The following is a 17,504-nucleotide window of genomic DNA, read 5'->3' as shown; positions in this document are numbered from 1 at the left end:
TTTGGAAAGGATCTGAGTAGAAAATTAAGCTGAGATTTTTTTTTAAAGCCCCTGTTATCACATCAAAATCTGGGAATACCTCAGACCAGTGTTGGAGGGGTGTGGCCTGATAGGAGACAATACATATATTGTTTGGGACTATCCCAAACAAAATTACTGGCAAAATATAGATAATGAAATTAAAAAAAGTTTAAAACTACCTCTAGAATCATCTTACTATATATTTAGCATGCTACCAGAAGGATGAAAAGGTGCCAACTGGATATTCCTACTGAGAGTCCTTTTATTAATCAAAAGATGATGATCACAATCTCCTGGCTCCTCCAGCTTTCCAGAGAGGGTCAATGAAGAGAAATGGGTAAAGACGTTTATTACACAGAAAGTGTAACTGCAAGATTACAACTAAAAGCAGATATATGCTCAATAAAATGGGCTCCAATTGTCTCATACTTCCTCATACTTGATGTAATTTAAGAGAAGGAGATTTTTTAATCGCTCTCTTGTTGGTACTCCCACAACTAGCTACTCCTCTTCCCTGTAATTCAAATGTATAAGATACATGTTTTTAATTTATAGTATATAACTCAGTGTTGTGAGGACTCCTGGTCAATGTTATTTGTTTGGTTACTTTTATTTCTCTCATGTCATGTAGCTATGGACTGATTTTCAATTCAATTGCACTTACACTGTATCTGTGAATGATTGGACCGACTGATTACATTTGATCAATGGAAATAATAAATTCAATTAAGGGATTACCTGCCCTACCTTCTGAACCACAGCCCGCAGTCAACTGCCAATATATACACTTATACATTTTATGTTTGTACATTTCCAAGGATTTTCACAGAACAGTCCATGTTAGGAGCATAAAAGCGATTGCACTTGACAAAATGCATCTATTAAGTATCAGCAATCATCTGACTGATCAGCATTTGTAAATGATGAATGCAGGCAAAAAAAGCAGTGCTGGTTTCCACTGGCTAAACTGAAGGCCACGAAAACCTACATTAGTAATTAGCAGACTGCGTGTTTACTTGCTAAAATGACAGGATGCTGTAAGTAGCTATCTTGAAAGCACATGATTCTGTGTATACTGTAAGCCAAAACAGAGTCTGCTATATGAGTGAAATTATGGCCATGCAGACTATAATTTCTGCAGCAAACAGGGTGACATATTTGCTGCCAGTCATTACCTGGCCCTGCTCTGTCTCAGCTCTCATTCAGGGGAAAAAAAGGATGAATTCTTAAGCAACTAAAATATACATTTACATATAAATTGAAGAAAATGAGGAACATCACTGGATCCAAAATAAAATAACACAGCCATAGACATAAGAGATGCCACATGTAAAGAATGAGGCCAGGTCACTAAATTCAATTTTTCAACTCTACATTAACATGAAAAGCTGCATCACTTCATCAAAGAAGCAACTGGGATCTTTCCACTGCTTAACCAGACAGAGAGACCCTGCCAGGACTTAACCAACACAATGGGCTGCTGTTAAAACTCAACACAGCATCTTACCCAGAAACTAATGTGTGTTTTATTCACATTTAACAGAATATTTGCTCACCCCCCCCCCCCCCCCAAAAAAAAAAAATTAAAAATAGAAATAATGCTAATGAGGCTACATGACACAGACCATTTCACATTGTGTACAGAGAATATGAAATAACTTCAATAAACTGTTTTCTCTCAGCTTTCTTACAGACCAACTATGCAAGATGTCTGTATTTTTTTTTTTTTTTGTGACTGGACACAAATAACATTACATCCTTATATTACGTATGTCCAGGAAGTAGCAAAGGTGACTGTGAATGAGCCCCACACGCCTCTCCTGGATTGGACAGAGAACCCATACTGGCTTGGTCAGGACTACCACAGCACCAGAAGTAAAGAAATGAGACACATTGGTAGTTTGGAGGAAAATCAAAGTAACCTCGAGCATGCAGTAAATCCCAAAGCCTGCACAGTTAGTTCAGGTGTACGCTTGCTGAACTTCCTATAATAGTGAAAATGTACAGAAGACACTAAGAATGAGGCCATGGCCTACTTAGGATCTTTAGGAAGCCTTGGAATAACTCACTGTATATATAAGACAGCTTGTAACTGGAGCATCTAACAAAAGTTCCCATATACACATAGATTAAAGATCATGGCTATGCTGTGATTTCCAAAAGATTTACAAGTAAAATGATAAAGAGAAAGATGGAAGCAACAAAATGTTTCTCACTTGAAGCGCACATCCTCTGAGTACAGAAAGATCCACTGAATACCTGCAGCAAACAAATATCCAGACAGATAAATATTTGGGAACAGCCCTAATGACGACGGCAGCTTACAGTCACATAAGGTTAATACTTTTTCTGTGCCAGACTCAGTATGGCACCCTTTGATTTGCTTTACCAAAACTGTCTAATCTGGGAGGAGCTGGCAGGATAGACTGAAGTCCTGCAGCTGTCCTCCAGCTGACCTCATCCTCTCCCTGCTCCTTAGCCTCAGCTCTCTGAGCAGTGATAGTAAGCATGAAGAGGCTGGGTCAGGGCTGCTGCAGGACCACAGGCGCTCAGTGATGGTTCACAGAGGGGACAGACTGCTGTTCTCCCTGGACAAACATCAACAGTGTCTTGTTGACTCAGCCACACCACAACATTAATCATGTACTTTGAATCAACCTGATTCAAAGTACATGCTGGTAAATTTCTATCCACCTTCCATGGAACTGTCCTCTATGAACTCTGTACTAAATAAAGTCTATGTCGAGGTATGAAAATTGTATTTCGTTTCCACTCCTCCCACAGAATGCACGCATTAAAAAAAAAAAAAAACAAACAAACCTGCATGTCGGGAAGACGAGGTCCTGGAGGAAACCAGGCCAAGAACAGCTAATGCAGTGATGAAACTAATTCAGTGTGAGAGAGTGATGTGCACCGACAGGCAGGAGAGAGGCAAGGTGGTTTTGATGTGACAATGTCTCCGTAGTGTGTTTTTGCTGGGTTCGTGTTTTTGCAAGAAGTGTGTGGCTGATAGGACCTGCAGATATCTTTAAAAAAGGAAAAACACATGCACATACACACAGCTGATAATGAAACCCTCTCTTCCTTTCTGTGATACCAGGCCTTATTATGTCACTGCGTCTTCCTCACCTCCGCGTCCTAGCTGGAATACTAGCTCGTGTTCATCTGGAATGAGATAAGCATTCCATGGAATGAGATAAACGGCGCTACAATCCCGCTGAGGCGATGTTAATGCTGCTCTAACTTTTTCTTGACCTTCTTTCCATCAATGTTTGTTAGTTTCTATTGTCGGGATTAAAATGATGAGGTACCGCAGGAAGATTTTTGACTTCCTCCTTTAGTTTCTTCACTCGTATTTGCTCTCCAGCACGCTTCACTGTTATGCATCACAACTGGCTGTACTAAGCCGAGCAGGCAGGGGGCTGCATTTAGCTCCAACCAGCAGGGATTTTCAGTGAGTGCCCGTCAAAGCAACAGATGAAGTGAACAAGTGCACACTTCAAAGCACAGTGGAGAGCACAAGTTGCACACCAGTTGCCTGTGTTGTTGTTGCCCTTCCAGAGCATTTCACATGTGTAGCACAAAGGCTACTCTAAGGTCTTAAGATCTACTCTAAGGTCTTAAGATCTACGCACACTGTATTCTGACCGGAGAATCATAAAGGGTGGGTGGGGTGGTGTTCAAACACACAAACATGGATCCATGAGGGTTTGCAGAAAGATATACACACACCTTCAAATATAAGAAGGGCTCACATATAGATGAAAAGCTTTCTGTCTACATTGGAGACATCAGTGAGGGAGGAATTAGCTTTTTTTCAGCTTGGGGATTAAAGCCGCGTCATGAATATTTAAAGGAGAGATTTATCCCGCATTTCTACCAAATCACTTCAAGTAAAACAGGATGACAGAGTCAGCATATCAAATTATCCAAGGATGCGCTCAACTGCAAGTCTGAAGTTATGGTGTTTCAATCACATAAAACTTAAGTGGCATAACTGAAAAAAGGCTGGGGTGAGTCTGAGTGCTGAGTTCACACAGCTGGCTGATTTTTAAAAAAAAAAAGAAAAAAAGAAAAAACAAACATTGTTTTTAGTTATCATTTAGTCAGCAAGCAAAATTAGGAAATTGGAAAAGTTAGTTTGTACAGCATGTTCACAGGAATAAAATCAGAAAAAAAATTAATAAATTAACAAAACGAGTGTTTTTTATGCTTTGCCAGTTTGGATTAATCAATGCGACAGATTGTTCAAATAAATTAAAGACTAATCTGAAGAGCAAAAATGTTTAATATAACTCAAACGAGTCTCTTAACAGTTCTTAAATCATGCTTCATGCACGTTAATGTGAGGGAACAGCTGTTTGGGGTGAAGCTCTCAGAGTTGGGGTTTTGTTGAATGCATGCGTGCCCCGCTGTAGCCATTTCAATGCTGCTGTAACTTTTTCTTGATCTTCTTCACATTAATGCTTGAGTTTCTATTGTCAGGTTTGACATGAGGTACTGCAGAAGGATTTCTGATTTCCTTCTCCATTTCCTTGTGATTAACGTTTGGAAAGGAATGGAACGATTCCCATACTTACACGATTTGTTTTAATTTAATCCCTTTCCATTTTTTTCCCCTCCACACCACAGAGTTTACTGCGAGTCCAAGTAGGGTAGGGCCGTCTGCACCAATGCCACAAACAGTCCAGAGGTCTGGTTCAGTAATTGACCTGGCCAATCACTGCAGCAACACTCATGATTTTAAGCCTTGCCAGGATCCCCTTGAATTAGTTTAATTTTTTTTTGTACTGTCTGCAAAAATATTTCCATGGCAGAAGTTAGGTACTTTAACATGAGTCCATGGGGACTGACTTGCTTCTGCAGACAGCCTCAGGCAGCCTTTAGAGGAAATGAGGTTTTTGTCATTTTCACGTTGGCTTCGTTTTTGAGCCCTGAAAGCTGCTGCTTGGTCTAAGCCCACAGAAACATCTTTTATTCCGTTCATTTAGGTTAGTGATTTTTTTCCTGCTATGATCTACAGCTGTGGATAAAAATCCTAATAAAATTAGGAAGTTAAGAAAAGCTACTGAATGAACCATGTTCTTTGTGTTTTCCAGGCTGAAACTGAACATCAACATCTTCTTTTTCTTTATAGGGAAGATCATTGAAAGTATATTTTTTTGTTTAAATTTTTAGATAAAAACTTATAACTAGACAAAAAGTAATTACCATGAGATATTCGGAGAAAGCGTTAGAGAGGTCTCCGAAGATTTTGCCATAAAGCCTCAACTTAAATCAACTGACCCACATGGAGTTTTGTGTCTGTTTCACTGTCATGAAACAGACACAAACTTCAACCCAGCTTTATTTCTAGGATGCCAAGTGCAGCTGCTTGATGGTATTTTGTTGTGATCCTGCTTTGTCAGCCCAGGTTTATTCAGTATATTATACATATAGGTTATGTATTGACACTAGAAAGATAAAACTTTATTACTTAAGGCAACCCTTTAATGGCCTCTTTTGACAAATAATACTGGGACTTTTTTTTTCCCTGGGCTAGATTTGTAGTTTGCAAGATTTTTCTTTTTATTTAGTTCAGCTGAGGATGATGGAAAGAAATTCAACAAAAGCTGTAGGGGGGGGGGGGGGGGGGGGGGGGGGCAGATGAGCTTCTATCAGTCCATGTTTGGATCCAACTAAAAATACGGATAGCTGGCAAACCTCTTTTGAAAATTTCATTTGTCCTTTTCCATGTGTATATTTAATCTGCTGCACAAAGGAAGAGGAAATTATTGGTTTCTCTCTGCTTTCTTTCCATGAAATGAAATGGTTATAAAGAAATGTGTTTTGTAACCAAAGAGGAAAAGCTCTCAGAAGCACCAGAAAATCATTCCATGCTAATCTCCCAGCTTTACACTACAGAAAACTGCTGCCTCCAAAGGTTACAGCCAGGATGATTAAGCCATGTTGTTCTCTTAGAAAGCTGCTAAGATATAAAAATATCTGAAAAAGGAAATAACACTGCAAATAATATCAAAGGCTGTGAGAGACAGAAAGAGAAAGGAGCCAAGAGAAGGAAAAAAGCAGCAGTTAGACATTAGATAAGAGGTTTAGAGCAGTCTGGTTAGAAGAAAGAGAAACCAAAAGCCAGGTAAGTGTGTGTTAATATATCTGTTTATTGGCAAAGGCAGACAACAGAGAGGAAAATCTATAAAAAGGACACGCAGGTCAATACTATACGAGAACAACTACATAAAACAGGCAGGAGCTAAACCTTTGTGGCACACATTCCTGCATCTAAAAAGTTAACAAGTAATTTATATATAGTTCGTTACACTGCATAGTGAAATCTCTAAACTGTTGCTGGGTCTGTACCATATCTTGAAACATCCCTATGGAGGTCATTAATGCATCACAGTGATATTCTGTCCATTTATAGTTAAGAGAAGAACAGGTGCAAAATTAATGTTACAGCAGGTACATCAGTACCAATATCAGCCAACGAGGCCAACAGTGGCTGATATCAGTCTGACAGAAACCCACAGCCCACAATCTGCTCTGCTCAAAGAGATTAGTTCTCTGGTTAAAAAACAAACTTACCATTCTCAGTGAAAAAGAACACAGATGTGTGGGACATCTCTCTAACATACTTCACATCAATGACAGTTCACTGCATGCCTGCCTTTAGGATTTGTTTCTCTACTGATTTGGCTTCTTAAGGAGGACAGTGCAAAAGAGAAAAAGAATCCAGGTTGGCTGACATCAGGAAGAAGTGACTGAAACATTTAAACACAGAAAAAAAGACCAAATAGAAATAATTCTATAGGGTTTAAGTGTGTGTGTGTGTGTTCATGTGCTTTGCATGCTGGGTGTTGACAGATGAGGCTTGCAGCACTAGCAGCTCTGAAAGGCTTCAGACAGGGGGATGGCTGGATGGTGTCGCTGTCTGAGTGTGTGAGGACATGAACTTATAAACTTACTGTCAGCTTTAGTGCGAAAATGAGACAGAAGGAAGATCTGCACGGATGCAAGACTTTGTTTATGTGACATTAGACTTTTAAATATGCAAATTTGACATGATTTAAATAATATTGGACAAATATAGTTGATATACAAAGAAAAAAAAGTGTTCAGAGAGAAACATCAAATTTTCATTGGACACAGTGGAAATACATTCTGGGTAAAGAAGAACTGAAGAAAGAAACAAGAGAAATGTATAAATTCCAAATGTGATTTTGCATATGTCCAAAAACAGTGCCAGATATACCCAGGCTGGCTTGCAGAGTGAATCACAATGTACCAACACATTATTTGGAGGAACAGCGTGTGCTGAAGTCAGGACAGCGCAGCCTGGCTCTGTGTGTGTGTGTGTGTGTGTGTGTGTGTGAGTGAGAGAGACAGAGAGAGACAGAGAGAGAGAGACAGAGAGAGAGAGAGAGAGAGAGACAGAGAGAGAGAGAGAGAGAGAGAGAGAGAGAGAGAGAGAGAGAGAGAGAGAGAGAGAGAGAGAGAGAGAGAGATGGCTGAAACTGATGTGTGTTCTTGTCCACAACCTCAGACCTTCTCCTTCATGCTGGATCAAGGAGCAATGGATAGGACAGATCGTGTGTGTGTGTGTGTGTGTGTGTGTGTGTGTATGTTGTACAGGGAGAGGGGAGGAGGTGCACAGAAGCGGAAGCACAGCGGGCTGACAGTCAGCATGGCGACGGAGGCGGGTTCTAGTCCTCTGAAGCATGGGGATTGGGAAAGGATGAAAAAGAGGGGAGTAGGATAAGAGTCATGGATGGGAGCAGTTAAAAGGAAAAAAATAAATTAAAAAAAAAGGTGCATATTACAGAAAAAAAATTAAACCAAAGAACAATATGAATAAAGAAGAGTATAAATATATATATAAAAAAAGGAACAAAAAATGGTAGGATAAGTAGGAAGGGATAAAGGGGGAAAAGGAAGAAAGCAGGTTAGTAAAGATGGCACAAAATCAACAATGAGAAAACACTTATCTTGTTCTCAATTCTATTATTGGATATGAGAAGATGTATTATATCCTCTATCTGTCTTTGCGTGCCATGCAGAAGCATCATGCAGCAGAGGTGACACACAGCACACACTCAATGCACACACACATCTGCATTTGCACTGTCAGGATTCAGCTTACGCTCTCAATTCTCTGACCCAGTTACTACTTATACCGCCTGCGTCCTCACCCTGGGGACTGCTGGAACAATGATGAATGGAACCAATGCACCTAGATAATGCCAGATGCTGTGTTTATTAAAGTAGGCCCGCTGGAAAAAAACAAACCAAAACAAAACAAAACCCAAACAGATTTAACACCTTCCACTGTACTCTCCTGTTCCTGCTGATCTCAGTACAGATGCAGTGTGGGAAATCAGAGGCAAACAGTTAACCGGAGCATGCATTTCAAACCACTTCTCTTTATTAGGAACAAACACATACATGCACCATTAGTAACCACGGTAACACAAGTTGCCCCAGCAAGCAAACAGCCACATAGCCAAGCGGTAGACATGCCAACATGAGCAACTTATTTGCATGCAGATCACTCCCCCCACTGTCACCAGCATCCATCCTCACCATGGCTTCATCAGTGAACGTGATTAAGCAGGGGTACGACTTGACAGCGTCTTAGCAAACATCAGCTGATTTTAAAGGATAAACCAAAGTTTAGCAGCCTGCCAAATAAGACTAGGGTAGTTCCTCCATTACCTGCAACTGCTGAAACAATTAATGTAACCGCTTTCTTTCAGGTCTTGTTTGCTTGTGTTATTTTCCCATTCCTAAATCCCGAGCTCATTTTTGGAAACCTTTGGACAACTAAATTATAAAAAAGTTTTCACAGGTAAACCTGTGGAATGATCATTAGCAGCTACAGCTGCTTATGCATCCAGAGGGTCTCTAAAATAGCTTGCTTTCAGTGATGTGTGACTACAGTGTTTGCTGTTGACTCTCCATCTCTCTCTGGAGACCATGGAAGTCCCCCAAGGTATGAGAATCTGCTGCCAGCTAGCCCCTGTTTTTGCCCCTAGTAGGCAACCCAGTTGCACTCACGTGACAGGATTTATCATCAAAAACACATGCTACTCTATTCTATGTCTACCATTGTTCCACCTCTTTTTTCATCAATTTGTTTTCATTTAAATTAGATTTCAAATTTAAGGACAAAAAATATGTTTTATTTAAAGATCAATAAATTCATACAGTTTAAGTGAATGCACATGTGTGTTAAAGGAGTAGTCATTGTGATTTTTGCCATAATCAAGCAGCCCTACCCCAATCCTTGTCAGTTAATTTAATACCTCATTTCTAGGTTAGTTAATTACCACTAGGCTAAAGTTAATACACGTTTGTTTTCTTCAGTCTTAAGTCTTCTTAATTATCATCCCATTTAGAGTAAAACTGATAATAAAGCAGGACAAGCTTTCAACCACATGAGCAAAGACTGGCTCCTGATTTCAGATGCACGAAGGGCCTACCACACTAGGAACTCCCAGCAAAATGTAACGTGTCTTTAGATCGGTCAAAAACACTGTCAGCCGCCAGTGTTCCTCCTCCTAACCTAACCCTAACCCTTCTTTGGAAGTACAAGTTCTACAAAACATAATTACAAGGTCTCAGTAGATTTTAACGGGGTGCATACGAGCCTCAATGACTTTATTCATCATATCAACAAAAGCAAGTAACTAAGTAAGAAACAGGAATAAGAAATGCTAAAATCATAATAAATATAAAGCACTAAGAATACTCTCACTTTCTGTGAAAGGCAAAAAATCCTAGGTGGCATGTTTCTCACAAGACTTTCAGAAAATCTGACCTCTGACCTTGACCTTGAGGTCAGGGTTGCTAAGATGTACTGTATACTTGTCTGAGATGTTCAACAGATGCACCTATAGTGTGAATTTGAATATTCTAGATCACATCGTTCTCCAGTTGTCGCGTTCAAAAAGTGGAAAGTTGCCCAGTCACCTGGCGGGGTGACGACAATACCCCATCAGCCTTTTTTGAGGGGTAGCTGATGAGCTAAATGCTAACCTGTCCAGCATGCTAGTACTAAGTCATAACAGGCTTAGCTAGCTCAGTCACCAACCAGACAAGTTCACATGGTTTGTTCCACTTTCACTCGAATAAAATACATCTTCAAGCTATTATTTTCATACCTTACACTGACGCGCCACAATATTTCAGTGAGGAAGAGAGAACTTTAATTATACTATATTTATTTGATATTTCCAAAATTATTATATTACATACAAAATTCATGAATGTGAAATCCAAGGAGTATAATGTTAGCTGTGAGTGAAATCAGGCCTCCAATGCGTCATAAAAAGTAACGTGTACTCTTATGAGCTGGGCAGAGCTTAAATGGTAGTTACCTGTGTCTGTGTCATTAACTGTGAAGATAAAGTAAATTAAGTAAGCTGAAGTTTCTGCAAACACTTCCACTTAGTGTCTGAATGGACCATTTTTGGCACATAAATTTTAGTTTAGAAGATGAAGGGACACGTGGTAAACCATTTTCTACAACCCTTCATACTGTGCTGATAGATGCAGCAGTGGGAATTGTGTGTTGCCAGTGAGGGACACGACACACATTCATTTATATATCCATGCATAATCCGTTCTCGACCAAAGCCATGCATAGCAGCTCTGCACTTTATGGAACATCTGCATCATGACCAAAAATAGCAAAGTGAGGAACAGCATGGGCTATTTATTTAAAGGCTGAGAGGTGGGAATAAATGACTATCCAGACTACTGTGGGGGAAAAAAAGGTTCAAAAGAGTGAAAAGAAAAAGTAAAACAGATGCTTTCCAAAATGTAGCACACATACCCACACACACCAGAAAGAGTTCTCTCCTTGGTCTGTTTGTGTATGAGCAGACAGCCAGAAGGGAAGATGGAGGGTTTGTTCATTAGACACTATATGTGTTCCTGTTTTAGAGATGCCTCTCTTCTCTGCTGCTTATTATTTCAGATATGAGATGGCACCAAATCAGTTTATTCAGATCATATGTAACAGAAGGACTGCTCAGTACACCGTGTGCGGCTGAGGTTCGACAGTCTTGTTATTCCCATTATTACCAGGATCACTGCTGATTATCAGTGCAGCAATTTGACAATTTCTTGTTGCCATGCAAATAAAGCAATTTCAGTTTGATATCTGGTTTTCTCTACCAGCACCACGGACCACTCAAGGTCAGAAATGACTATAAACTATAAATTTTGTGTAATGCCTTAAATAAATAATTTGAATAGCTTGCTGTCCTTTTTTAAAATGAGTTATTCTCTTCAGCTGGAGCTGCTCAGTCTGAACATCCCGGAGGTTTTAAAAAGCAGCTTTGAAAGTTCACACACAGCTACACACAATCAAATTACGGTGAAGATCCAGACGGATGAAAAGAAGGTCAACAGACAAAGACAAAAAGGCCGTGATTGGTGGATGACGTTGACCTGTTGGCTTTTGCAAACAGACCAACAAGAGAGGGAATTGTGGGATGTGTCTTACCAGGCTTTTGCACCCCATGAGCTTCCTGCTCTCCATTCTCCATTGCAGTACCCGCGTCTGCACACACACACACACACACACACACACACGAAAACAAGCAAACACATTACTATCCATCAGAGTGGTAATGGTTTGACCTGGGAGGAAATCAAACTGCACTGCAATATGACACACCAAGCCTGCAATCAAATGGAAACCACTGACCCTGACTTCACAGGCTTTTTAAAGGGCACCTCGATATGGTTGTTATTCACTCGAGGTGCATGTTTGTCTTCTGTCTGCCTGGGGGTGTGCTTGCTAATATCACAAAGGGCAGTTATGGTCAGGCTGGGGCAAGCAAAGGGAAGCATATATTGGCTGGTGCCACTGAAAGATACTGAAGGAGTGATGCTGTGTGACATCTGACTTATGAATCATTGACCTTTGTTAGAGAAATGTGAACTTCAGACACACATTTACACAAGTAAATGAAACACAAACTATATAAATGTGTTGTGACAAGACCCTGACCAGCATACGTGTCTTAAAATAAGCAGTATGGGCACATAAAGCATTGACTGGAGCATAAAAGATCTATCTCAGAAAACAAATTCAACTGAGTCTGGCTCCTTCTGTCAGCATTGGACTAACAAGGTCAAAAAATAGGTTATACGCAGGCTCATAGTATGTGGCATGAGATGAAATAGTTATGTTTTTGGTCCACACATGTATTGTATAGTGCTTCTCTGCTCTAACTGAGCACTCAAAACGCTGAGTGGATCCCATAACCCAGCAGATGAAGTAGGAGAAGGAGAACTGTAAGGATTCATATACAGATACTAAAAGTTATGCTCAGGAACATTTGTATTATTTAGTCTTTTGTTGAAATGGTTGACATTTCAACAATAAATGGATTCTCTGGAAATCCTTTTAAATTCCACAGTGTCATCATTGTGCTCGTATCCCCCATGTGAACAAGCTATAATGAAAAAAGGCATTTTCACACATGCACTGCAACCCTAAACTTTTCTGAACATAACCCTAAAGAGGTGCGTGCGAGAGCGCAATTGTCAGATTGGGCTAATACACAAACAGCGAAGGTATTCTGGTGAATTCACAGCAAGCAAGGCTGCGTCATGTGTGCTGCCTCCTGCAAGATCCATCCAGGCTGCTCCCGCACAAAACCAAACGGATGGTTTCCAGAGGTAAGAATATGTCTGATGCAGACTACTTCCTGCTGTTTGCAACACGTGAAAAAGGACAACTGTGGAAAATATCCTGTCCTAAGTAGTTTAGTTTTTCCAAACTGCAGATGCAGCTTTTATCTTTGGAACAGCCTGCTGGAGGGCCTGAGAGCAGCTGGAAGTGTTAAAGCTTAATACTTTCTTCAGCCTGGCTTTTGACTAATTTTAGTAATTTTAACAGTTAAGAATTATTTTTCTTATTGATTTGTAGTTTTATTCTATTCTAATGTTTTGGATTTTTAAGTCTTTTAATTTTTACCCAGCCTTGCGTTATTTCATTCACTGATTAAAGTGTATCAATTACTGTAAAATTAGTTTTATTTTATGTTACTTGTTTATTTCAAGTTGCTTATAACTGTATATTATTTGCTTATTTATTACCTTATTGTCGCCCTGCTATTCGCACTAACTTGCATGAACGGTTCTATACAAATAAACTTTAACTGATTGACTCACTTCTCCCAAAACTGTGCAAAGTTTATGGCTGTAAACACAGATGACACACATCTCTATTGCTCTTTATAACTTGTCATTTTTTCAAGTGATTTGATTGGTGAGGACGTAGGCAGATGACAGGTTTTGTTGAAGTCCCTTAAGCTTTACCCACTCCACTGAGGTAGGCTAATCTTCACCACGAGACACCTTTTCATGCCAGCAAATGTACAGCTGAACATAAATAATCATGCTAAATTATACAGGCCTTCAGGAGTACATTATTTTTATCAACAATGCAAGCAAGGGCATGTAAACACCAGGATGCAAACCCAAGGCCATTTGGCAGTCACTGTGTGTCACACTTACATATACAGACACATTGACTTAAACCTAGCATATAACCACAGGCATGCAGCATTCGTTTGTGTCCACAAAAACATACAAGTAAAAGACAAATATGACAGATCAAATGCAAGAGTGCAGCACACTCATGACTGCACATTATGTGAGCAGCAGGGCTCTGAAACAATAATTCAGAGAGGGGAAAAACAACAACAAATGTACGCCACCTCCATCTCCCTGTCATGCTGACAGAGGACAATGACTTGCGGACTGCCTCGCCCTGCTGTTTGGCACTCGGCGTGTCAGCATGTGTGCGTTTGTCCAAATGCACACAGCGTGCCACAGTTGATCACTGGCAACACCACCCACGGCCCGTCCTGCAGCCGGCTGTCACTGACGAGTGCCCACACACAGTCTGACTGTCTGACCAAAGTGTCTGGCTAACCAAAACAGGCCCAAGAGCTGAGTCATTCTCGGTTAACTGTCACTTCTTTTTATCTATTTCTTTTTTTTTTTTTTTTTGCTCAGATGTTTATTCGATCCATCTCCTGTTTATCTATACTCGTATTTACCTCTTTATCAGATCATGCACTTCTGTATCGATCTCAGCCACAGCTTAAACTACAAATAGCAGCTGAATGCCCCATCATTTCTCAAACCAGAGGTCAATTTGGAACAAGTGATATTCACTTAATGCTTTCATCGAGCACTGACAGGAAACAACACAGTACAACATGGTAGCTCTCTGCTTCCTTATTGCAAAAAAAGTCTTACAGGCTTCGTAGCTGCCGTAATAATGCTGCGATTTGCCCTCTAACTTTTGCAAGAATGGAATTACAAACTCAAATTTCTGAAAGCATATTCAGAAATGTGAAATACTTTGCGCTGGTCACAATGAAAAAATGCATTGTACCCAAAAGGTTCAATATGTCAGCTGTGGCTAATAACACAAAGGCATCCAATGCACATGTCTACAGAGCAGCGTTTATGTGGATTATCCTCTGTGCATGCTTTCTCTGAAACCAGCTGCCTCACCTTGTCACTGACACAGTTAGGGCATTTAGTAACTGCTCACAGCAAAAATACTGTTTCCTGTGTCATCCCCATATTTCACCAGCCGACTGGGATGTTCAAAGCAGTGAGTGCAGCTCTGCTTATGTTCTGGCTACGGTCTTCCTTGTGGCTGAATGACACCTGAGCAGATCCAACCAACCAGTGTACAGCAGTGCCTGTATCCAGTCACTCATACAGGGGGAGCTGTAGTTCACGGAAAAGTCAGACTCTGTTTTACAATTCTACTTAGCCTTTATAACCTAAATTATTTTAGAACTGACCAATACACTGGTTGACTGATATTCTTATGTCATTCCCAACTAGTTGGTAAACATAGTTTAGCAATCAGAAGCTAAATAAAGAAATTTTCTTAGGAGCTAAAAAGAAGAATGAATATTGCACTATTCATCAGCTGCACAGAAATATGGATCCAAATAAATGATAATGCTATGCTCCTGGATGTGTTTGCCACATACATGTTACTAACATCATCACATCAATCTCACCTGCCCTGGTGTCATCATTGTCCAGTAGCGGGATGTAGTCTGTCTTTCCCACTGTCTCCCCGACCTGATCGTCAAAGGCCTGCGCCTCCAGCTCAGCCACAAAATCCCTTTGCACCAGGTTCTCTGGGCCAGGCTGGGGAGCGCTGTCCGTCAGCGCGTCGCTCAGACTCAGGTCTAACTCCGCCATGGCTGCAGACAGACACAGAAACACAGGAATAAACAAGAGTCCAAGTTGTCACCTGTCACCACGCTGCCAAGCATTCAAAATAATGTTCAGTTACAAAAAACTGGAATAAATTGACTTTGAACATCCTTTCACAGAACCTGAAATTATAATCATTAAAGTAATCCAACTCAATCAGCCTTTTTACAGCCTTTTACTGCCAGAGGTACTATACACTAATCAATCATGTTGGATCATAACCCGTTAAATACCCATCTCTGACTGGTGTGAATTATCAAAAGCTTCCAAACACCACTTCCCATTGTCCGAAAATGCCTCCATGTCCCTAGAATGCACATCGGACCATGTGCCTTCAAGTGCTGCAGATTGTAAACACAGTTGAAGGTGAAGCTAACATTGTTTTGTGTCGAAAAAATGTTCGGCGATCAAACTTGTTGAACTAAAGGACATAAAAGTTGTAATGAGATTTCTGTCAGTGAACCTGCGGAAGGATCGTTACTGGCTGCCGACCCTTCTCCCCAGTCTGCACGGGGTCCCGTCTCCTTTGCTGTGAGGGTCTCTCACACGGTCTGCTCGCTGGGGGACCAGATGGGTAGGTAGCTCGGCGTATACCCAGATGGGGTCTAAGCCCCCCTGTATGCGTCCATCCCTCAGTTGTCACAAACCTTGCGGCCTAATATCTATTATTCTGTTATGGTTAAAATAAATGTGCTGCCATTATGTGCCATTGTGGTTGTACTGTGTGAATCTATGTCGAAATCTGTTCATCACAGTCTGATATTTGGGCCTGATATCAGGGCAGAGCACGGACCGAAGATTTTGCTGGTTTTACCTCAAACAAAAAAATATTTGTTAAAAAGTAGATAAATGACTATATTTAGATTTCTGAAAAAAAAGGCACCTCACTGCTGCCTATAAAGCAAAATTACTAAAATTTACCATAAGATCCAGATTAAAAAAAAAAAAGAAAAGAAAGAAAAATTGACATATCAAATGATAATATATTACAGCATCTGGCCTTCACACTGTCTGCTGAGAAAAAAATTCCAGCCCTTGGACAAATGTGGTTGTTGACCCCTGGTATACAGTCTGACCAATATATCATTCAGCCAATATGGTGGGCCCAAATGGCCAATGACAGATACATCAGTCTCATAAACTACGATTACTAGTCCTACCTGTGTGTTAATTAACACATATGAAGACAAAATAAGTGGCTATAAAAAAGGAAGAGGGGAAAAAAAAGAGAATGAAATGGAAATGGACAAGAAGTGGTTAAAGGAAGTATTAGAGAGCCATCTCTTAAATCCCTGTCTCGTGCAGTGACAACAGAAGCACTCGGTTACAGCCCACTGGATAATTATACTCGGTAAGTCATGTTTGCTTGTGGTGATCTGAAGAAAAAATTGATGTGAACTGAACTGTATCCTGAGGTAGCATAAAACTAGCCAAAAGACCAGAGGACCTGGATCCAAACCTTGAGCTGGCTGGCACTCCCCGGGTAAAATCTACCACCAGCAAAGCCTAACCCTGACCTCTCATGTCCTTGGAGGCAACCACACAAAACTTTTAACCACTGATGAAAACTATCGACCACAAGAGGGCAGAGTTTCACCTGAGACCGTGCTGTTTGAAAGAAACAGGTGACCTGAAGGGACACAGACGCACAATCTGTACCTAAACATGGACACATAGGGGCATGAACACACATGCACGCAACCATCAGATCATCTGTGATTTCAGCTGACCAATGGCCACCAGGGGAATTTGCAGAGTCATGCTGTGTCATCTTCCAGCTATAATGCCAGATTATCTTGGCCACAGAAGCATCCGGCCTTTCTCTGCTGTGTGTTAATCTGCCTCCATCTTCACAATTCTGCTTCTATAGTCTACACTTACCATCTCTGTCCTAATCACATCTTAATCGCACTGCTGAAACACCAGGTTAGGGTTCATTATCAGGCTCAAGGACACTACAAAATCCATCCTGAGGCATTTAAATTAACACACTTTCTACTCTGGTTGTGCCAACCAAATTCATAGCCACAAATAATGAAGACTCTTCTAAATCTACAGGCTGTATCTTTTAGACAGTGCATGTAACACATCTACATTAAAAACACACTCCTCTACAGACAAAACTAAGAACACAAGAGCACTGAAAGCACAAACTTAACTCTCTATCCCCATCTACTGGATGATTTATTCATTTGCCATGAAGAGAACAAATACAG

The 17,504-nt window shown here is 40.5% G+C and overlaps 1 protein-coding gene across 1 annotated transcript in view; it reads right to left on the bottom strand.

Moving 5' to 3' along the window:
• The window catches only part of LOC115799651 (microtubule-associated protein 4), a 119,957-nt gene that overhangs the window by 71,779 nt on the left and 30,674 nt on the right, over nucleotides 1-17,504 (bottom strand). The window contains exons 2-3 of the mRNA XM_030756889.1: nucleotides 15,087-15,275; nucleotides 11,528-11,584 (exon numbers count right to left, since the gene is read on the bottom strand). Of these exons, the coding sequence (XP_030612749.1) occupies nucleotides 11,528-11,584; nucleotides 15,087-15,273 (244 nt within the window). The 5' untranslated portion in view covers nucleotides 15,274-15,275. The remainder of the gene's footprint in view (nucleotides 1-11,527; nucleotides 11,585-15,086; nucleotides 15,276-17,504) is intronic.

This window comes from Archocentrus centrarchus, chromosome 20 (assembly GCF_007364275.1).
Source record: "Archocentrus centrarchus isolate MPI-CPG fArcCen1 chromosome 20, fArcCen1, whole genome shotgun sequence".
NCBI classification, from domain to species: domain Eukaryota; kingdom Metazoa; phylum Chordata; class Actinopteri; order Cichliformes; family Cichlidae; genus Archocentrus; species Archocentrus centrarchus.
The sequence above is the reverse complement of the archived record's forward strand: the minus strand, read 5'-3'. Positions and strand labels throughout refer to the sequence as shown.